At 35.9% G+C, this 24,303-nt stretch overlaps 1 protein-coding gene across 12 annotated transcripts in view; it reads left to right on the top strand.

Moving 5' to 3' along the window:
• Positions 1 to 24,303, top strand: part of EVI5 (ecotropic viral integration site 5) — a 223,019-nt gene that overhangs the window by 39,836 nt on the left and 158,880 nt on the right. For 10 of the 12 annotated variants that reach the window (XM_070268726.1, XM_023641642.2, XM_070268727.1 and 7 more), the window contains exon 2: positions 9,086 to 9,315. In XM_070268726.1, the coding sequence (XP_070124827.1) occupies positions 9,086 to 9,315 (230 nt within the window). Of the gene's footprint in view, positions 1 to 6,518; positions 6,845 to 9,085; positions 9,316 to 24,303 lie in introns of those variants that run through there. The other 2 variants (XM_005610420.4, XM_023641643.2) reach the window with 1 other exon arrangement.

Below are 24,303 nucleotides of genomic sequence, written 5' to 3' on the forward strand. Positions count from 1 at the left end.
TTTGGAAACAGCAGCATTTCTCAGAATATGTTTTGCAGAAAGTGGTGAAAAAAGGATTTCTGGCCAAATTTGGAAAGTACCTTCCCCTCCCTTCTACCTTTGACAGTGTACAGTGATATAGTTATGTCCCTGAGACGTCCTATAATAAAAAAAATTTCACTTCATCTTCAGGGCTTCAACTTTCAGTAAGATGGTTTGCTACATAGCTTTTGGAAAAACTCTTCCTATATAAAGCATCTAGAAATGCAAACATCCTTTAAAATGCAAAGTTATGTTTCCAAGAAAGTAAGGAAAGTGTCCCTGGGCCAAAACCAGCCAGAAACTAGAAACCAGATGGTCTTCAAACCCACCCATGTGTTGTGTGAATTATTTATTTACTTCTTGGACTTTTTTGAATAATCAAAAGAAAACTGGAGTAGCTATGTTAATTGCAGACAAAGCAGACTTGAGAAGAAAAATTTTCAGGCATTATGTAATGATTTTAAAAGTCCGTTCACCAAGAAGACAACAGTGGTGAGGCAAAAACGAATAGAACTTCAAGGAGCAATAGACAAATTGGCCATTCTAGTTGGAGGCGTCAGCACCTCTCCTTCAGTAACTGATAGATATAGCAGGCAGAAAATCAGTAAGTAGATGGCTGTACAGTACCTTCAATCAAGTGGATTTAATTGACGTTTACAGAGTACTTGATCCAGCAACAGCAGAACCCACATTCTTCTCAGGCTCACGTGCAACAGTCACCACGATGGACTGCATTCTGGGCCATGGCACCTTAACTTGTGCTCTTAGACCACAGTGGAATTGAGTTTGAAGTAACAGAAAGGTAGTTGGAAAATCTGAAAATATTTGGAGATTAAATAACACACTTATAAATAACACATGGGTCAAAAGAGGTCTGAAGAGAAATTTAAAATATTTTGAGCTAAAGGGAAATGGAAAGTAGCAAAAGCAGCACTTAAAGGTTAATTTATAGAATTGAATGAATATACTAGAAAAGAAGAAAGATGTAAAATCAGTAATCTAAGTTTCCACCTTAGGAAACTAGAGATAAGAGTGAAATAAACCTTAAACAAGTGGAAGAAAAGAAATAATACAAATTAGAGCATAAATAAATAAAATTGAAAACAGGAAGACAATAGAGAAAATCAACGAAACTTAAAAGCTTTCCTTTGAAAAGATCAATAAAATTAACAAACCTCTAGCCAGGCTAATGAAGACCAAAAGAGAGAAGACACAAATTACTAATATAAGGAATGAAAGAGGTTAAGTTAAAAAATAATTTAATTGTGGTAAAATATACATAACAAAAAATTTCTGATTTTCACCATTTTTAAGTGTATAATTCCATGACATTAAGTACATTCACACTCTTGTGTAACCATCATCACCATTCATCTCCAGAGTACCCATTAAACTTCCCATTCCTCATGCCCCTGGCAGCGACCATTCTGCTTTCTCTCTCTGTGAATTTGACTACTCTAGGTACCTCACAGAAGTGGAATCATACAGTGTTTGTCATTTTGTGACTGGCTTATTTCACTTAACATACTGTCTTCAGGGTTCATTTATGTTGTAGCATACGTCAGAATTTCTTTCCTTTTTAAGACCAAATAATATTTCATTGTGTGTTTATAACACATTTTATCCGTTGACGAGCACTTGAGTTGCTTCTGCCATTTGGCTCTTGTGAATAATGCTGCTATGAACGTCGAGGCCCTTCTTTCAGTATTTTGGGTTATATATCCACAAGTGGAATTGGTGGGTCATATGGTGATTCTCTGTCCAGTTTTTTGAGGAACCATCATACTGTTTTCCACAGCAGCTGCACTGTTTTACATTCCCATCAGCAACGCCGGCGCTTGTTATTTCCCATTCTTTTTTTATAGTAGCCATCCTGATGTGTGTAAAGTAGTATCTCATTATGGCTTTGGTTTGCATTTCCCTAATTAGTGATGTTGAACATCTTTTTCATATGCTTATTGTGCTTATTGGCCATTTGTATATTTTTGGAGAAACATCATTTCAAGTCCCTGCCCATTTTTTAATTGGGCTGCCTGGGTTTGTTATTGTTGATTTCAGAAACTTTGTATAATATTCTGCATATAATCCCTTATCAGATATATGATTTGCAAGTATTTTCTTCCATTCTGTGGGTTTCCTTTTCACTCTGTTGATAGTGTATTTGATGCACAAAAGTTTTAATTTTAATGACGTCCAGTTTATCTGATTTTTTCTTTTTTGTCTGTGCTTTTGGTATCATATTTAAGGAATCATTGCCAAATCATTGTCATGAAGCTTTTTCCCTGTATTTTCTTCTAAGAGTTTTATAGTTTTAGCCCTTATGTTTAGGTCTTTGATCCATTTTGAGGTAGTGGTAAATCTTTTAAATGATCTTAACTTGGATTTCTTATCTCTAAAATGAAGACATTACCTGTCCTACAGAATTGTAAGCATTAAATGAGTTTATATTAAGTGAAAATCCTAAAAAGTAAAATACTGCATTGAATTGGCCTTGATAATTGTAAAATACACTAACCCAACAATGATAAAAAAAATAACTGTAACAGCCTAGTTATCTGAATTGTACCAATTTTTTTCTTTGTTTAATAAAATCAAGTGAAGTTAGTGTCTGTTTGAAGGCAATTTTGGAAAGTAAGGTTTGTTGTATAGTAGAATTCTGACCAACTTTCTGGAACCTCCAGGCTTCAGGTAATCAGTCTGAATCAAGAAGTCTCAAGAATAAAGATCGTAGTGGTGGAAATGAGACTATTTTGCACCTCCTAATTCTTCATCTCTCAGATGCTCCTCAGCCCACTGTAATCTGGTTTCTGCTTCCTTCGTGGTGAAATGGACTCACTTGAGGTCATTAGTGACCATATCCATTGCCAACTTTTGGTCTTGCTCACTCCTGATAGGGACTACACCCAATTCTTGTTTGACTCTTATTAACTTTCTGACCTTATGTAAGTTGTGTAACCTCTCTTTGTCATCATTTCCTTACTTTTGAAATGGGGAAAATAGTGATACCTACTTTAGAATATTTTAGATTTTGGTTCTGAAATTGAGATCTTTAAAAGTAGTCCTTAATCCCGTTTACAATTACATCAAAAAGAATAAAATACTTAGGAATAAATTTAACAAAGGAGGTGAAAGACCTGTGCACGGAAAACCATGAAACACTAATGAAAGAAATTGGAGACAATACAAATAAATGGAAAGATATGCCGTGCTCATGGATTGGAAAAATTTATATTGTTAAAACGTCCACACTACCCAAGGCAATCTACAGATTCAGTGTCATCCCTATTAAAATACCAATGGCATTTTTCACAGAATTAGAACAAATATTTCTTTTTTTTTAAAGGCTTTATTTTTCCTTTTTCTCCGAAAGCCCCCTGGTGCATAGTTGTCTATTTTTTTAGTTGTGGGCCCTTCTAGTTGTGGCATGTAGGATGCTGCTTCAGCAGGGCCAGATGAGCAGTGCCATGTCTGTGCCCAGGATTCAAACTTGCGAAACCCTGGGCTGCCAAACCAGAGCGTGCGAACTTAACCACTCGGCCATGGGGCCGGCCCCTGGAACAAATATTTCTAAAATTTGTATGGAAGCACAAGGTACCCCAAATAGCCAAAGCAATCTTGAGAAAGAACAATAATAAAGCTGGAGGCATCACGCTCCCTGATTTCAAACTGTACTACAAAGCTGTAGTAATCAAAACAGTATGGTACTGGTACAAAAACAGACACATAAATCAGTGGAACAGAGTAGAGAGCCCAGAGATAAATCCACACCTATATGGTCAATTTATGACAAAGGAGGCAAGAATATACAATGGGGAAAAGGCAGTCTCTTCAATAAATGGTGCTGGGAAAACTGGGCACATATGTGCAAAAGAATGAAACTGGACCACTTTCTTACACCATATATGAAAATCAACTCAAAATGGATTAAAGTTTTAAATTTAAGACCTGAAACCATAAAACTCCTCGAACAACACATAAGTAGTAAACTCTTTGACATCGGTCTTAGCAGTATTTTTTGGAAATGTCTCCTCAGGCAAGAGTAACAAAAGCAAAAATAAACAAATGGGACTACCTCAAACCAAAATGCTTTGGCACGGTGAAGGAAACCATCAACAACAAAAAAAGGCAACCTACTGAATGGGAGAATGTATTTGCAAATGATAGATCCAATAAGAGATTAACCAATATATTGTGTGTATATATAATCCAAAATATATGAAGAACTTATGCAAGTCAATATCAAAAAATAATCTGATTAAAAAATGTGCAGAGGACCTGAATACACGTTTTTCTAAAGAAGACACACAGATGGCCATCAGGTTCATGAAAAGGTGCTCAACATCAGTAATCATCAAATGTAAATCAAAATTACAATGAGACGTCACCTCATATCTATCAGAATGGCTATTATCAAAAAGACAACAAATAACAAGTGTTGTCGAGGATGTGAAGAAAAGGGAACCCTCGTGCACTGTTGGGGGGAATGTAAATTAGTGCAACTACTATGGAAAATAGTATGGAGGCTCCTCAAAAAATTAAAAATAGATCTATCATATGGTCCAGCATTACCACTTCTGGATGTTTATCTGAAGAAAACAAACACACTAATTTGAAAAGATATATGCACCCATATGTTCATTGCAGCCTTATTTATAATAGCCAAGACTTGGAAGCACCCCAAGTGTCCCTTGGTACATGAATGGATAAAGAAAATGTGGTGTGTATACACACACACACAGGGATTATTCAGCCATAGAAAAGAATGAAATCTTGCCATTTGTGAAAACATAGATGGATCTTGAAGGTATTATGCTAAGTGAAATAAGCCAGACAAAGAATAATATCATATGATTTCATGTATATATGGAATCTAAAAAACAAAACAAAAGAACAAACAAACAGAAGCAGACTTACAGATACAGAGAACAAATTGGTGCTTACCAGAGGGGTGGGGGTTAGGGAGAAGGGCAAAATAGGTGAAGGGGTTAAGAGGTACAAACTTCCAGTCATAAAATAAGTCAGTCATGGGATGTAGTGTACAGCATAGGAAATATAGTCAACAACATTGTAATAACTTTGTATGATGACGGATGGTAACTAGTATCAGGGTGATCATTTTGTAATGTAAATAAATGTTGAATCACTATATTGTACACTTGAAACTGATACAATATTGTATGTGAACTATACTTCAATAAAAAGAAAAAAGTAGTCCCTTTTGGGAGTTTAGACCATCCGTATAAGTTCTTCTTTTTTTTTTTTTTTGAGGAAGATTAGCCCTGAGCTAACATCTGCTGCCAATCCTCCTCTCCTCCACCCCCCCTTTTTTTTTTGCTGAGGAAGACTGGCCCTGAACTAACATTCCTGCGCATCTTCCTCTACTTTATACATGGGAGGCCTGCCACAGCATGGCTTGCCAAGTGGTGCCATGTCCACACCCGGGATCCGAGCTGGTGACCCTGGGCCCCCAAAGCAGAACATGTTCACTTAACCACTGGGCCACTGGGCCAGCCTCATAAGTTCTAATAAAATACAAAGTGATAAAGGAACCATGATTGTTTCTCATGGGAGATCTATTCAAGTATTGTAGTAATATTTAAGGCTTTTTCTAAACTTTATTTGTATTTATTTTATTTATTATTTTATTAAGATTTTACTTTTTTAGAGCAATTTTAGGTTCACAGCAAAATTGAATGGAAAGTGCAGAGATTTCCCATATATGCCCTGCCACTCACGTGCATACTTTTCCCCATTATCAACATCTCCACCAGAGTGGAATATGTATTACAATTGGTGAACCTACATTGACACATTATGATTACCCAAAGTCCATACTTTATATTACAGTTCATCCTTGGTGTTGTACATTCTGTGGGTTTGGACAAATCTATGACATGTTTCCATCATTATGGTATCTTACACGGTATTTTCACTGCCCTAAAAATCCTCTGCATTCTACCTGTTTATCCCTTCCCTCTTCCCAACCCGACAACCACTGATCTTTTTACTGTCTCCACAGTTTTGAATTTTCCAGAATGTCATATAGTTGGAATCATACGTTATGTGGCTTTTTCAGATTGACTAAGCCCTTTTAAAATTGAGATATAATTCACATACCATAACATTCACCCTTTAAAACTATATGGTTTAATGATATTTAGTATATTCGCAAGGTTGTGTAACCATCCCCACAGCCCCATCCCAGAACGCTTTCCTCACTCCAGAAAGAAACCCTGTACCCATTAGCAGTTGTTCTCCAGCCGCGCTTCTCCAGCCCCTCAAAGCCACTAATGTACTTTCTGTCTCTGGATTTGCCTATTCTGGACATTTTATGTAAATGGAATCATACAGTATGTGGCCTTTTGTGTCTGATTACTAAGCCTTTTTAATGATGGCTTTAACCTTTTCAAAGTATGTTCATATTTAAAAATAAATGCATAACACCTCTATGAGGTAGACAGGAACTTTGTGACATAATGCATTGTCAGATTTACTATGTCTTCATGACCTCAGTTTACCATAGGATGAGGGAAAGGTTAAGAGGTGGCAGGGTGGAGATGTTGGAAAGCAGAGTTAAAGGAAAAATAAGACATGATGATATATGAAAAATAGCTCAGTCCTGTGGGATTTCTCGAACGATGAGTATTAAATCTTATTGAAGTGCAACTGCAATTAAATACTCCAATTACATGTAAGACTTTAAAATATGAAGATGGGTTGTTGAGCCTTCTCATTTCAGCAAGGTTGAGAGGATGCCACCATTGTGCTCTTCGTTATTCCAAACTCTTTAAATGGAAGCCTGCTGCTACAGTGTGCAGAAAGGGTATGATAAATTTATTTGTTTTAATAAGTCAAACCAAGTAGTAAGTGTCTTTTGCCTTTGCTGTAATTAACTCCAGTAGAGAACTTTTATATAATGGAAATGTGAAGCATTAATTTTTATAAAGTTGTAAGTATGTTTGAAATTAATGGTTGGTATTAGTAAAAAGTAACATTTCTATAAATTTTGCATGTTAGGTTTTCTGTTTTAAAATATAGTGTGCTTTTGGGATGTAAATTAGTGCCATCTTCACAATTGAATTTGTAGTTTAATAACTACGTAGAGAAGATCCCTAGGATAACAAATAACAGTAGGCTATCTTCACAGTTGTCTACCATGGCTCCTGCCGTTTCCTGGCACAAAGGAATTTCTGACTAAATTATTCTTTGGTTCCTATCTGGCTTTTTGCCCTGATCAGCTGTGCTACAGGTCTATGCAATGTGTGGACTTCTTTTGCCTCGAAGCCTGAATGATCTGTCTCATGCTTCTTTTCCTTGGCCCGCTACTTCAGCCTGCTTGTCTTTCTTGGGGGTGCTTTCCTTGATACTAAGAATCCCCTGATCCCTTCTCTAATATCATTCCCAAGGGAAGTAAGTTCTAAAAGGGGAAAGTTAATGAAAAAAAATGAGGGGTATCCTTAGGTTAATAAAACTCTTGCCCCTATTCAGCACTTGTAATTAAATCTTCTTAGAAGTTCCAGCCTCATGTCGAGTGGCTTAACTGTGACCTTAGTATCCATTTTCCATTTTATCCGTTCCCTACATTGAGTTTTCCTGCTGGGTTGTGGTGAAGGAAGTCGGGGCAAAGGGATAGAAAGAGAGAGTCCTGTATGTATTGAGGTGAGGAGGAAAGCCTTGGGCAGCAACCCATGAGAGAGAGTTGTATCTACTAAGATAGTCTGGGTAGGATTTTTATTTGTATGTATATGTTGGTGTTTTAATTTGTGTATGTTTGAATTGCTAAATACAAGAGTAGCTGAGAATATGCTGATTCAGAAAATAATTTATAATGCTATAGCCATTTACCTATTACATACAATTTAAGATCTTCTCAAAGCATGTAAAAAGCATTCATAGTTTTTAGCTTTCATATGTCTAAGCATTTCACAATCAACAAGCTCTTTTTATGATAGTTTTTAAAAAGTACAATCCTTTAAAAAACCTATTATACCTTATTTTGTAAACTCATGTAGCATTAAGAATGTCTAGTTTTATATAGATATTCAAATATGTTTATTGTTAACTTTGTTTTTCATTACTGAAGTGATGCCTTGTTTGAATATTGTTTATGGATATTTTGTCTTTCAGTTGAACTTGTGTACATACCTGCTTAGGAGGTTGGCATGATTTATGATGAGTACATGGACATATGTATAATTCATTGAATCTTCGAGATGGGAAGGGTCTTAAAGGCTTGTCTAGTCCTGGTTGCCCACCTAAAACAGAAACTTGTCTTCAACCAACTCTTCACATCCAGCTCTTATAATTGCTGCTTTCTTGTAGCCATTGGTAGGGAATGTCAGCTCTTTCTGGACATTCCATTCTAGTTCTGAAAAATTCTAACTATTTGAAAATTGTACCTTGAATCTCTCTCACTCTAACTCAATCATTTATCTTAATTTTGTTCTTCTAGAACTAGTCCTTTTTCTATAAAAATACTCTTTCGTGGTTTGAAGCTGTATCATGGGTCTCATTACATCCTATTTATGCTAAGCAAGCCCAGTTTTTGTGAAATGTTAGCCACGTTACAAGATTTCTCTATCCTCATCACCTACCGGATATGGTTTAATTCCTTGGCTTTCAAGTGTTTTTAACTGCAACCCCAAGAAAGAATACACTTTATATTCCAACTCAGTACACCTATATGTATATACATGTAGTCCATAGTTTTATTACATATTTGTGACTGAAACAAAAATTTTGTCAGACAGCATATCTTTTTCTGCTCTTTCTCATTTTTAAGAAATACTGGTGTTACTTGTTAAATTGATTCTATGACTCCTGGATGGATTTCAGCCTGAAGTTTGAAAGTCACTGTTCTAATTTGTTCATGCTGCAGAACTGAAATGAACAGTTTCCAAAAGCTGGATGTTAGGATAATTGTTACTAAAACAAGTTTTACCTACATCATCTCAAAGAGAATATTCTGATGGTGGTTGTTAAGTAAAACTTAACAGGATTATCAATTTCTTGTTAATGAATACAGTAAAACTAAAATATATGCAACTTTTATTTTTATCCTTAGGTGGCGACAGACAAGGTTGCAGAAAAGCTGAGTTCTACTCTCTCATGGGTGAAGAACACAGTATCACATACAGTCAGTCAAATGGCCAGTCAGGTGGCAAGTCCATCTACTTCATTACACACTACATCCTCATCTACCACGCTATCAACGCCAGGCCTTTCGCCATCTTCCCCATCACAGTTGAGTCCAGACGACTTAGAACTCCTGGCTAAACTGGAGGAACAAAATAGGTGAGTGCCCTTGCTTGGCTTTTCTCTCTCCAATGATCATACAAACTCAACCATTCATGTATGTATATATACCATATTCAAAATTTTAAATATTTACTCATATTAAGAATGTTTATTTTCTAGTATTTGGCTCCTTGTTTATCAGACTTACTTAAAAGTATTCAAGTCTTTTTTGCAGGAGCTGGTCTTAAAACTAAAGTTGGACTAAAATTTTCGTCTGGCTCAGAGAGCTTTTGAGATTTGTTTTTGTCATATAGCAAATTCCCTAAATTCTTCCTGACTTTTAGAAATTTTTTTAAGGCAAATAAAACTATCATTTTTGTTTTAAACTCTCTAAATAGTCCCCGTTCATTAAGTTGTAAAATAATGTAATTTAGGATGGATATCTGATTTTTGGTTTTAAGTGGAAATCTCATAAATTTGTTCATGGAAGGCAAAGTGTCCTTTTTCTTATTGAATATGAAATAGAATAGTTGTTTACTGTGCTAGGAATGTGTACTCTGGAACCTGTGTCACCCTTCACTATATTATTAGAAGCTTTTAAGGGCATCAGCTACAAAAGAATTACTGGAAGAGCAGCATTTTGTGTTGTCAATATACCACCACTGGCTTTAAGGATAATAACAGATAATTTCTTACAACTTTTTTGACATATCACTTACATCATAAAGTACGCATACTTATGGTGTACAATTTGATAAGTTATGACATATGTATATCCTTGTGAAATAATCACCAAAATCAAGAAAATGAACATATCCACTATCCCCCTTCCTAGCCCCAGGCAGCCATTGATCTGCTTTCAGTCACTATAGATTAATTTTATAGAAATTTATAATTTTATAGAAATGGAGTTTCTATAGAAATTTTATAGAAATTTTAGAATGTTATAGAAATGTAATCATGTAGTATATACTGTTTTTCAATGGATTATTTCAGCGTAATTGCTTTGAGATTCATCCATGTTGTAGCAAGTATGAATAGTTCATTCCTTTTTATTACTTAGTAGCATTACATTGTATGGATATATCACAGTTTGCTTACTCATCTGTTGTTATGAAATGCTGTAAACATTTGTAGATAAACCTTTGTATCAGTGTATGCTTTCATTTCTCCTGGGCAAATACCTAGGAATGGAATGACTGGTTTATATGGAAAGTGTACATTTAACTGGCAAACTGTTTTCCAACGGGTCTATGCTTTTTCACATTCCCACCGTCAGTGTATGAATATTTCAGTTCCTCTGCATCCTTGTCAATGCTTGGTATAGTCAGTCTTTTTGATTTTAGCCATTCTGATAGGGATTGGTGGCTTTAATTTGCATTTTCCTTAAGATATTGAGCATGTTTTTGTGTGCTTATTTGCCATTATCTTCTTTGATAAAATGTCTGCCTGAAATTTTTGCCCATTAAAAAAAATTAGGTAGTTTGCTTTCTTATTATTGTGATTCGTGAGTTCTGTATGTATTTGGAATACAAGTCCTTTATCAGATATGTGCCTTTCAGATATTTTTTCCCAGCCTGTGGCTTATCATTCTCTTGACAGTATCTTTTGAAGAGCAAAAGTTTAAAATTTTAAGATCCAATTTGAAATTATTCTTTGTGGATTGTGCTGTTGATGACCTAAGGTCACAGAGATTGACTCCTATTATAGAAGTTTTGTAGTTTTAAGTTTTACATTTAGGTCTGTGTTCCATTTTGAGTTGATTTTGTACATTGAGCAAAATATAGATCAAAGTTAATTTTTTGAATATACATATTTAATTGTTTCTGTACCATTTGTTGAAAAGGCTATCCTTTCTTCACTTAATTTCTTTTGCACTTTTGTGAAAAATCTGTTGTCCATATACACGGACCTATTTCTGGACTCCGTTCTGTTCCATTATCTATTTGTCTCTCTTGGTGCCAATATAATACTGTCTTGATTATTGCAGCTTTATAATAAGTCTTGGAATCAGAGAGTGTTAATCCTCCATCTTCTTTTGTTTTGACTATTTTTGGTCCTTGGCATTCCCATAGGAATTTTACATCCAAGTTGTTAATTTCTACAAAAACCACTTGCTGAGATTTTGATTGGAATTGCATTGAATCCCTAACAATATTGCCTTCCACCCATGAACACAATATATTTCTCATCTGCTTATTACTTGTGCATGGTATTGTTTTTGTAAATTTAATTTTTGATTGTTCATTGGTACCATATAGATACAGTTGTTTTTCTTTTATTGATCTTGTATCCTGCCACCTTGCTAAACTTACCTGTTGTTCTGGTAGATTTGGTTGTTTTCTTTTAGATTCAGTTAGATTTTCTGTATAGATGAGTGTGTCGTCTGTGAACAGAAGCACTGTTACTTCTTCCTTTCCTATCTGGATGCCTTTCATCTCTTTTTTCTTACCTTATTGCAACCGGCTGGTACCTGCGGTACAAATTCGAATATAAATAGTGAACAGACATCCTTGTTGTTTTCCTAGTCGTAGGGGGAAAGCATTAAATATGAAGTTAACTTTGGGTTTTTGTAGCTAGCTTTTATCAGACTGAGGAAGTTCCTGTCTATTTCTCATTTGCTAAGAGTTTATGAGAAACAGATGTTGCATTTTGTCAAACGCTATTCCTGCATCTATTGAAATGATCATATGATTTTCCTCTTTTAGTCTAATATGGTGAATTACCTTGATTTTTGAATGTTAAACCAACTTTGCATTCTTGGGATAAACCCCACTTGGTCATGATGTATTATCTTTATAAAATATTGTTGAATTTGATCTGCTAAAACTTTTGTTTGGAATTTTTGTATTTATGTTAAAGTGGGAAATTGGTCTGTAGTTGCCTTGTGGTCTTTGACTTTTATCTGTAATGTCTTGTGTCCTTTTAATGTCTGCATGATCTTTCTGTTTTTCTAAGTGTTTAGTGCTTTACATTTCTCTTCAAGCCCTGCCTTAGCAGCATCCCTTTAAATTTACTGAGACTTGTTTTATGGTCCTGAACATGGTCTATTTTGGTGAATGTTTTATGCGTATTTGAGAAGAATGTGTATTCAGCTGTTGTTGGGTGGAGTGTTCTATAAATGTTAATTGATTCAAGTTGATTGATAGTGTTGTTTAAATGTACTATGTCTTTGCTGGTTTTCTGTTTATTTGTATCGGATACTGAGAGAGGATTATTGAGACCTCCAGCTATAATTGTGGACTTGTCTATTTCTCTTTAAATTTTATCAGTCTTTGTTTTATGTAATTTAAAGTTGTATTATTAGGTATATAAACATTTAGGATTGTTATGTCCTCTTGTGAAATGCCTTCTTTATTCCTGGTAATACTGTTTGCTTAGAAATCTACTTTATTTCATAGAGTCATTTTAGCTTTCTTTTGAATAGTGTTAAAATTTTATATATTGTTCCATCCTTAACTTTTATTCTATTTTTTCCTTTAAAATTTATCAATTACGCAGCATATAGTTGAGTTTTGCTTTTTAAATTATAGTCTGATGATCTTTGCCTTTTATTTGGGGTATTTAGACCTTTTTTTTTTTTTACAACAAGGTTTTTATTTCTTGCTCACATTCACATTCATCTCAGGCTGCGGGCTGAGTACGTCTTTGCTCCTTACTTCTTCATTCCAAGACCAGTGACCAGCTCCTATCCAGGATAAACCAGATTCGTGGCAAATGGAAAAGTATTTAGTGGAAATACCTTAAAACGTGCTAGGGAATGGTACACATAACTTCAACTTACATTTTATTGGCCAAAGCAAATCACATATCATACCTTATGTAATGAAGTGAGAATTACAATCTTTTAGCAGAGATGGATCCAGGAAAATATATACTTTACTATTATTATTTCAGCTCCTTTTTTTGTATTATTATTTTCAGTTTATTCACATACCATAAAATCCACCCTTGAAACAGGTGCCTTGAAACAGGTTTTCCAGTCTGGCTGGTGGGGACAGATACTGTTTCTGGCCCTGTGTGAATGGTGGCCACTGTTAAATCCAGTCTTTTCTGGTGTATTTTTCCTCTAGCCTTAGGTTATTTCCTGACACACATGTGCTGATGAGTTCTCAGCTGAATGCTTGATGGGTGTCCTCTGCCAGTGTCTGAAGATCTTGTTTGTGTGCTTCTTACCTCTGTGGTACTCTGTCCCATGAACTCTAGCCGACTTGGTCCCCTCAGGCCCTTAGCTCTACTCCATTCAGGGTGTACTAGGTTCTGTCTGAATTTTCCCTCCCTGTGCCAGGACCTGGAAACTTTCTCAAAGCAGGCAAGAAGGCAGTCATAGGGCTTACCTCACTATCTCCTGAGTTTCAGATATTGCTGTCTGTTATTGCCTGTTGTCTAAAGTCTTGAGAAAACATTGTCATGAAGTTCATGTATTTCGTCCATTCTTTTTTGGTTGTTTCAGGGGAGTGGGTGAGTCTAGTCTCTGTTACTCCATCATGGCCAAAATGATAACATTTTTTTATAAAGTTTTACATTTTCCTTTGGCATTGGGAAGAAGTCTGAATAAGATTAGAAAAATTGATTTATATTATTTGACACTTAGGTTTAGGGGTTAATTTGTTGTTAGTGCTGTCAAGTTGATTCCAACTCCCAGCGACCCTGTGTCCAGCAGAGCGGAACCCTGCCCAGTCTTTTTACGCTGTCCTCTTAACCTTCTGGTGTAACATCGGACAATGCTCTGCTGCTGTAAGGTTCTCATGGCCAATTTTTTTGGAAGTGGGTGGCCAGGTCCTTTTTCCTAGTCTGTTTCAGTCTGTGAGTTCTGCTGAAACCTATCCAACATGAGTGACCCTGCTGGTATTTGAAATACCGGTGGCATAGCTTCCAGTATCAGAGCAACACACAGCTGCCACAGTGTGACAACCAACAGACAGGTGGTGTGGTTTCCTAATGGGGAAATGAACTGAACCTGGGCAGGGTGGTGGCAGTGAGAGCACTAAATCCTAATCACTAGACCACCTTTGGAGTTAATACCATATTTAATATATTCTGAATGTTACCTCTGGTCAGCTTTAAAGAAAAATTTATTGCTGAGGTAGTTGTTGAAATTTTTGCTTTAAAAAGACCTGTCCTCAGGCTTGGTCCCTTCCTGTTGACATGGAGACAGAAAATAGAGGCATGAAAGAAATTGCCTAGAAGCAGGAATTAGAAGATAGAGATTTTGAACCTGGCCCAAATGAGCCATCTGGAAGAGAACCTGATAGTAGCCCATGCAAACCAGGTGATAGAAATTACCCCATTCTGATGATCATTTCCTAGAAAGTAGTTTAAAAGGTTTTCTTTGGCTCTTGGCATTTGATGGGTAAGGTAGAAAGCTCAGTGTGCCATGTGATGAAAACTTTATGTGGGTTTAATGTGTGTATGTAGGTGTTGGTTTTGACTTTCTGCCCCTTTGCTTACTACATTTTAAAGCTTTTGAGCAAAATCTTTTGGTGTTGAGGTTTTGGGAGGACACGGTCTTCTAACATAAGTCTAGATTGGCAGAGTTTCTTGATTAAGTGAATTTGGAATAGAGTCGTGAAAGAACAAAGTGGAGTGGTAGGTTGTATGAAGGCAGTTATGAGCAAATAGATCCTCAGAGAAAAGAAAATGACAGAGACCATTAAAGAGAACAAAAGGAGGTATGGTGTGGAAAACTGAGTGGAATATGAAGCCAGGGCAGGACCAGCAAAGTGAAGCACGTATGGATAGTGCTAAAGGGTGTAAAGGATTTGTAGGTTTTGAATTGGTTCTTACATGGAAAAATAGTTTGCACAAAAGATAACTTTTGGTGCTGAGTTTGTAAGTGACCAAAGTTGAATTTGTTTTTTATGATTGTGATCAATAATTATTGTATGACTAAAATATACAAAGCACTGTGTTAAAAATTGTTGTGAGTGAGGTATGGGTATATATGAACTTTTTTCCAAATAATTCACAGTTGACTCCAGAATGTACTTAGCCTATATGTTAACAATTAAAGAATAATTACTAGAGTCATTTGAAGATGTTCAGGAAAGAGATTTTCACAAGTAAGAATCTGAAGAAGTAAAAGGAGCAGAAGGTTGTTACCCTTTGTTCTTGGGTGGAATTATGCAAAAATTTGTACTTTTTTGAGTTCACATTTTGAGTCTCTTTCTCTCTCTTTTTTTAAAAATTACTAAAACCCAGAATCCATGGGAAAGGATTTTTTTTTATTGAGGTCATAATAGTTTATAACATTGTGAAATTTGAGATGTATGTTATTATTTGTCAGTCACCATATATATGTGCCCCTTTACCCCTTATGCCCACCCTCTAACCCCCTTCCCCTCTGGTAGCCGCTAATCTGTTCTCTTTGTCTATGTGTTTGTTTATTTTCCACATTTGAGTGAAATCATGCAGTGTTTGTCTTTCTCTGTCTGGCTTATTTTGCTTAACATAAATACCCTCAAGGTCCATTCATGTTGTGGCAAATGGGACGATTTTGTCATGTTTTAGGGCTGAGTAGTATTCCATTGTGTGTGTGTGTGTGTGTAGGTATGTATGTATGCATATATGTATATACCACATCTTCTTTATCCAGTCGTCAGTCGATGGGCACTTGGGTTGCTTCCACATCTTGGCTATTGTGAATAATGCTACAGTGAACTTGGGCGGGCATAAGTCTCTTTGAATTGTTGATTTCTGGTTCTTTGGATAAATATTCAGTAGTGAAATAGCTGAGTCGTATGGTTTTTCTATTTTTAATTTTTTGAGTAATCTTCATACTGTTTTCTATAGTGGCTGTACCATTTTGCATTCTCACCAGCAGTGTATGAGGGTTCTCTTTTCTCCACATCCTCTCCCACATTTGTTATTTTTTGTCTTGGTAATTAATAGCCATTCTAACAGGTGTGAGGTGATATTTTGTTGTAATTTTGATATGCATTTCCCTAATGATTAGTGATGTTGAACATCTTGTCATGTGCCTGTTGGCCATCTGTATATCTTCTTTGGAAAAATGTGTGTTCGTATCCTCTGCCCACTTTTTGATCAAGTTGTTTGTTTTTTGTTATTGAGTTGTATGAGTTATTTATATATTTTGGAGATTAACTCCTTGTTGGATATAGGATTTGCAATATTTTCTCCCAGTTGATGGGTTGTCTTTTTGTTTTGTTCCTGGAACAAAACAATCCTTTCCACATTGGAAAGAATTTTTTTTTTTTTTTGGTGAGGAAGATTGCTGATTGCTCTGAGCTAATGTCTATTGCCAGTCTTCCTCTTTTTGCTTGGGGAAGATTGTCCCTGAGCTAACATCTGTGCCAGTCTTCCTCTATTTTGTATGTGGGATGCTGCCACAGCATGGCTTGATAAGTGGTGTGTAGGTCTCTCTCTGTTCTGCCCTACTACCCCATCAATGTATTAAGTCCAAGGAAAAATTGTAGAATGATAACTTAAATTTTCTCTGACCACTTCTTCTGTTTGTGATGTAGATATGCAAGTTATATACCTAAAGTAAAAATTATGAGACGCAACTACTACTTGTAACAGGGAGATGCTTTTATTTAGTTTTTTTTCTTCTTTTACCCCAATGTAGATGAGTCTCTGGTTACTTTACATAACTCTCTTTGATTCAGAAAGTATACAAATGGCAGTATTTTAGAAAATTAAAATGTAAGGAACATGAAAATATCAAGTTCCATAAAGAAACTTTTTCCTTCCCATTGTTTTACTGCATTTACCACTTTTTAAAAATAAATACGTGTCAACTCCAGAAAGATATGAAGAGATGGTTCAATACCTTGTCAAAGATCTGTTTGCTGAAAGTTAATAATTGATAGCCTTAAAGTTGAAATGAGACAGCTATTTTTTTCTGTGTGTTAAATGTGCTTTTCTTTTTCATTTTAAAAATACAAAGGCTTTGGCAGCAATGAATTTAAAAAGGTAAGGTTCAAGTGTAATAGCAGTGCATTTTAATTAAGGAGGGGAATTTTGCTAATCTAAATTTTGAATGAGCCATTATTTGTGTGGTTTAAAAGTTTAGCATTACAAGCACATTTGTTTCCTTTTACATTCTTCTATTTGGAATCAGATTTTTGGGGGTGAGATATGAGAATGAGGAGATGGGAAGGGTTGTTTTAAAGTAAATGTCTTTTATGTTTTTTAAAATATAGTAAGCAGTAATCTTTGAAACCTTAATTTATATATCTTCTTTATATCATACCACCACGTAAATCTTCACTGTCCAGCATGGTCGCCATTAGACGTGTGGCAATTGAACGCCTGAAATCTGGCTAGTCTGAATTGTGATGCGCTGTAAGAGTAAAATATAAACCAGATTTTGAAGAGTTGATTTGGAAAAAAAGAATATCTCATTATTAAAAAATTTTGATCACGTATTAAAATATTTTGACTATATTTGATAAAATAAATTATTAAAATTAATTGCACCTGTTTCTTTTTACTTTAAATGTGGCTTCTAGAACATTAAAAATTTATATAAGGGACTTGGATTGTATTTCTCTTGGACAGTGCTGATCTAGATTATCTAACTTTCATCTTATAATTTTACCACCACAGCATCAACTTAGTTTTTTTGAGGATATTCTCTATAATACAGCCATGAACATTAAGGAAGTAAAAACCTTCTGAGCAAAACAGATATTTTCAAGTCTCCATGTTAAAAATTCATGTATTTTTAATCATAGGAGAGGCCTTTAGATCTTCTTTTGAACTCTTTATTCTTTTTCTTTTCATTGAAGATTGCTTTAAATTTTTTATCAGTTATCTGATTTCCTGAGGAATTTGATGATATAATTAATTAGAGGAGTTTATTGTGCTGCTCTTTCTCTCTTTCTGTTGCAGCTAGCTTAGCTTTAGATTCTCTCTCTCTTTTTCTGTTTTTGGTGTGGAAGATTGGCCCTGAGCCAACATCTGTTGCCAATCTTCCTCTTTTTGCTTGAGGAAAATTGTCCCTGAGCTAAGGCTGTGCCAGTCTTCCTCTATTTTTTGTATGTGGGATGCTGTCACAGCATGGCTTGATGAGCGATGTATAGATCCACCCCTGGGATGCGAACCCGTGAACCTGGGGCGACTGAAGCAGAGCATGCAAACAGAACCACTGTGCCACTGGGCCAGCCTCTAGATTGTCTCTTTTTAAATTAAGAAGTCCAAGAAGTTAATCTGCTATGCTTCTCTGTCTGGAATGTCTGTATAAAGTAATCTCCAAACCATCACTTTCTGATCAGGATATTTGGGAGAGGGCTATAAGTCTCAGATATTTACCTTCTCTGAGACCTCATCTTAAAGAAACGAAAGCAAGAGAAAAACCCCTGTGCTTTCAGAACTCGTGATATCTCTGTCATTTAGGGATCTCTCTTCTGAATTGTCTTTGAGTTGTTTCCTGTGTTAATTCCTTGTGTCTTCTCTTAATTCTCCCTTCTTTGTTTCTGTTACTCTGAGACATGAATTTGTGCTTGATGATGTTGTTGTGAAAGGGTATGACTGCTCCCTGAGTCAGGCATGTATTTTGTTGCTACTGATTTGCCTTTCTTTTAGGTAGCAAGTTGCTGTCTTTCTCCCAGCGTGTTCATGTCTTGTTTCTTTGGCGTAACATCACAAGAGAGGTTTGAACCCTGTGTTTGAAAAGTTGCTCCATCTGCAATAAGTGCCAGTTTATATTTAGCTTTCTAAGTGTTTTTCTCATATACCGATTTTCTTTCCTAGCTTTCTTAGATTCTTCTTTAGCTCTTTATAAATTATCTCAGCAATTTACACATTACCGAATGGCTTGTTGACCTGTTGCTGTTGTGTCCTGCTCTCTTAGTGCTGGTATTCGTAGGAAAGTATTATGCTGAGTAGTATCAGCTGTTCGCAGAAATTGCCAGATTTCTATTTCTAGGCGGTACCTCTCTTCTGAGGTTCAGATCCATCTTTTCAAGTTCTGTGCTTCTTATCTACATGATATCCCCCCAAGTATTTCAAACTCCAAATACCCAGAAGAGAACCCATTCTTTCTCCTCTCCTCCTTTGTATTTTTCAGTCATAGTATTGTATAGCAAATATGTGCTGTCTCACACAAGCTACCCTTTTTTCTCTCATATGCCCATCATGAAGTGCACACTCTACCATTTTCCTTAGATAGGCGGTCCTTGGTGAGAAGAAGGTTCAATTCTCAGTAGCAAAGATGTGGTGAAGGTAATCTGTCTAAGATAAAACCTGCACTACTCTCTGTGCTGGTATATGCCCTTGTTCTCAATTTAGTCTCTAGTCCTGTCCATTAGGGAGCTGGAAATGCTTTCTCTCTACCAAGTCTGGTAAGTTTCTGGAAGCAACCAATCCTAGACTCTCTTCCTCCTTGGTACTATTTGAAATGCAACTGATAATTGGTTTATAGCACTCCCACATCAGATAAGGTGGGCTGTTGGCATTTTGAATGCTTCCCTTAGAGCTGGAGCTACTCTATCAGAACTTGGAGTTGCTTAGTTAGGAGACTGAGGATTATGTATTCCCCAGTTAATATGGATCCAAGCTGGGATGTCTTAATCTGACAGCATTCTGGGAGGATGAATAAATGTGGGCTTGTGAATTACTGTATAGCCGTGGCAGATAAGAAATGGTCAGGAGGCCACACAAACCTATGGTGAAAGCCTTGGATTGTAGCATACAATATTCCTGCTGGGCCAGTATTCCTGTCCTTTAATCTGATAAATTTCTTCTTGTATTAGTCATAAGGAAATTATGATGGGGCAGGAAGGTAGTTTCCGTTTTTGCAATAAATCCATGCAAGGCAGTGAACCTGTGTGCTCTGGGAAGAGGAAAAGAAGTGAGTAAGTTTTGAATAGACTTCTTAATAGCCCACGGACCTATGAATAATGCTGTATTACCATTTTCCCAGTTGCCAGAGTCAAGTCTCTAGAAATTGTTAAGATTTTCAGGCGGTAATGCCTTCCACTGCTATGTCAGAATATTTTAATTATACTGAAACTAGGTAACAGCTGTTTAGGAATCTTGCTGAGCTGTTTCATCACCGCTGTTAGCAATAGGGAATAAATATATATGATTCTAAATACACATTTTATAAAGTCTACATATTCTTTCTTTCTTTTTTGTTTTTTGAGGAAGGTTAGGCCTGAGCTAACATCTGCTGCCAATCCCCCTCTTTTTGCTGAGGAAGACTGGCCCTGAGCTAACATCAGTGCCCATCTTCCTCTACTTTATATGTGGGACGCCTACCACAGCATTCCTTGCCAAGCGGTGCCATGTCTGCACCCGGGATCTGAGCTGGTGAACCCTGGGCCGCCAAAGTGGAACTTGCGCACCTAACCACTACGCCACCGGGCCAGGCCCTACATATTCTTAATGAGTATGTAAATTCTTTTCCTGCATACCATGACTAAGAAGCTCAGTAGGGAGAGACTTGATAGTATCACTTCAAATATTACTTCTTCTGGAAAGTGTTTCAACTCTCTCAGACAGAAAGACTTCTTCATTATACCTATAGCAGTGAAAAAAATTCTGAAATTTTTCTTTAGAATGTTCTAAAATTTGCTGGAATGAGCAACAAATTTAAAAAGGAAAAAATGAAATAATGTTCATACCTTCCTTCCTTTACAAAGTAGATGCACTCAATATATCAAAAACAGTAATAGTCATGGTTTTTAAACAGGTTCTGAAGGGCTTCCAATAGTAAAAAGTAGTAGTTTCTCACCTGATTTTCGCTGCCCCTAGTGTCATTAACCAGAGACGATATTTTTATAAAGTTGTATAATTTGCAATCAGAGTAATGCACATTCTTAAGTGTACAGTTTGAGTTTTGACAAATGTGTACACCTGTGTATAACCCTCATGCCCATTAACACATAGATGATTTCTATAATCTTAGAAAATTCCCATCATCCCAGAAAATTCCCTTGTGCCCTTTCTAGCAACCCTACCCTCCTAAAACCTCTCTTCTGATTTTTCTTGTTGTAGATAAATTTCCCCTGTTCTTTTTTTTATCCAACAGCTTTATTGAGCTATAGTTAACTACAGTTCTCACATCTAAAGTGTACAGTTCAGTGGTTTTTCATGTACCGCAGAGTTGTGCAACCATCACTGCAATTATGTTGAGAACATTTTCGTCACCCTAAAAAGAAACCACATATCCATCAGCAGTCACTGCCCATCCCTCCTTGCTCCCCTCATTCCCACTCTAGTCTTCAGCAGCAACTAGTCTACTTTCTGGATTCTAGATATTTCATATAAATGGAATCATATAATATTTTTCCTTTTGTGACTGGCTTCTTTCTCTTAGCATGTTTTCAAGGTTCATCCACGTTGTAGCATGTATCATTTCTTCATTTCCTTTTATGACCGGATAATATTCCATTGTATGGATATACTAGTGTTTTTAATCCATTCAACAGTTGATGGATATTTGGGTTGTTTTCACTTTTTGTCTATTAAGAATAATGCTACCGTGAACATTTGTCATATAAGTTTTGTGTGGACATGCATTTTCATTTCTCTTTGATATATACGTAGTTGTGGAATTGCTGGTCCATATGGTAATTATGTGTTTAACCATTAAAGGAATTGCTAGGCTGTTTTCTGAAGTGCTTTTACCATTTTACATTCCCATCAGCAGTGTCCAAGGCTTCCTGTGTCTCCATATCTTCACCAACACTTATTACTGCCTTTTTGACTATAGCCATCCTAGTGGTTGTGAAGTGGTGTCTCATTATGGTTTTGATTTGTGTTTCCCTATTGATTAATGACGTCAAATATCTTTTCATGTCTTTATTGGCCATTTGTATACAGGTGTACCTCTGAGATATTGCGGGTTTGGTTCCAGACCACCGCAATAAACTGAGTCACACAAATTTTTAGGTTTCCTAGTGCATATAAAAGTTACATTTACACTATACTGTGGTCTAGTAAGTGTGCAATAGCATTATGTCTAAAAATACAATGTAATACTTTAATTAAAAAATATTTTATTGCTAAAAAATGCTAGCCATTATCTGAGCCTTCTGTAGGTCTTAATCTTTTTGCTGGTGGAGGGTCTTACCTCACTGATGGCATCTGGGTGATCAGGTTGATGGTGCTTACTAAAGGTTGGGGTAGCTGTTGCAATTTCTTAAAATAAGACAACAATGATTTTCCACATTGATTGACTCTTCCTTTCACGAATGATTTCTCTGTAGCATGTGATGCTGTTTTATAGAGTTTTACTCACAGTAGAACTTCTTTCAAAATTGGAATCAATCCTCTCAAACTCTCCTGCTGCTTTATCAACTAAGTTTATGTAATATACTAAATCCTTTGTTGTCATTTCAATAGTCTTCACAGCGTCTTCACCAGGAATAGATTCCATCTCAAGAAACCACTTTCTTTGCTCATCCATAAGAAACAGCTCCTCATCCGTTAAAGTTTTATCATGAGGTTGCTACAATTTAGCTGCATCTTCAGGCTCCACTTCTAACTCTAGTTCTCTAGCTGTTTCCACCACATCTGCAGTTACTTCCTCCACTGAGGTCTTGAACACACACGACATTTATCGATTAAGTTCTCAATCTTATATGGATGCGGTTCATGGTGCCTCAAAACAATTACTGTATCATCTTCTTTGGAAAAATGTCTATTATGATTCTTTGCCCATTTTTAAATTGGGTTGTTTGTCTTTTATTGAGTGGTAAGAGTTCTTTATGTATTCTAGGTACAAGTGTCGTGGGTTGCAAATAATTTTTCCTATTCTGTGGGTTTTCTTTTCACTTTTGTGATGGCATCCAGTGAGATACAAAACATTTTTAGTTTTGATGAAGTCCAATTTATATATTTATTTGCCATTTGTGCTTATAGTGTCATATTTAAGAAGGCTTTACTTAACCTAAAGTCATGAGGATTTACTCCTATATTTTCTTCTCTAATATGCTTGTTCTTGAGCTTCATATAAGTGGAATCATGTAGTATGTGCTCTTTTGCATCTGGCTTTTTTCCTCAACCCAACGTTTATAAAATTCATCCATGTTAATGTATGTATCTGTAGTTTGTTTCTCTTTTTTGCTGACTAGTATTGCAGTGAATACATATATCACAATTTGATTATTTTTCTGAATATTTGGGTTGTTTCTGGGCTTTGGCTATTATGAATAAAGCTTCTATGAACTTGCAACTGCAAGTCTTTTTGTAAACATACATTTTCATTTCTGTTGGCGGGTCATATGAAAATGTATTTAACTTTATAAAGAATTGCCAAACAATTCTTCAGAGCAGTTGAATTATTATATACTCCTGACATTGATGTATGAGAGTTACAATTGCTCCCATCCTGGGCAACACTTGGTATGGTCAGTCTTTAGAATTGTAGCCTTTCTAATGTGTATATAGTGTGGTTTTAACTTCTATTTCCTTGATAACTAAAAATCTTGAACATTTTTTAATTGCTCATTGGTCCCTTGATTATCTTATTTTGGAAAGTGTCAGTTTATGTCTGTTAGTCATTTAAAAAATGTGTTGTTTGCCTTCTTAATTATTGATTTTTAGGAGTTCTTCATATATTCTGGATACCAATGTTCTGTTGGATACGTATCTTGAGAATATTTTTTCTCAGTCTATGGCTTACCTTTTCATTTTCTTAATGGTTTCTTTTGAAGAACGGAGCTTTTTAAGTCTGATGAAGTCCAATTTATTTCTTAATCAGTTTTTTTAATAGTATTTCCTTGTATCCCTTTAACAAATTTTGCCTTCTCTAAGTGCTTGAAGACTTTTTTCTGTTTTCTTGAAGGAGTTTTATAGTTTTAGCTTTTATATTCAGGCCTCTTGTGCATTTTGAGTCATTTTTGTATATCGAGTAAATTAAGGCAGGGACAGTATCTTTACATAAGTTATGTCTTGGAATATTTCATTTGTAAATGTTTCTCACAGTGTTGTATATTTGTATATGTTACTTCAATGTCCTCTGAAGGTGAACTACTTAACCCTTTTCTCTCGCCCACCAGTGAATTCACTTGGCGTTCCTGCTTATCCTGAAAGTTGCAACTTGGCAATCTCTGAGAGCTTTCTGACTCTCTG

This window comes from Equus caballus, chromosome 5 (genome assembly GCF_041296265.1).
Source record: "Equus caballus isolate H_3958 breed thoroughbred chromosome 5, TB-T2T, whole genome shotgun sequence".
NCBI classification, from domain to species: Eukaryota; Metazoa; Chordata; class Mammalia; order Perissodactyla; family Equidae; genus Equus; species Equus caballus.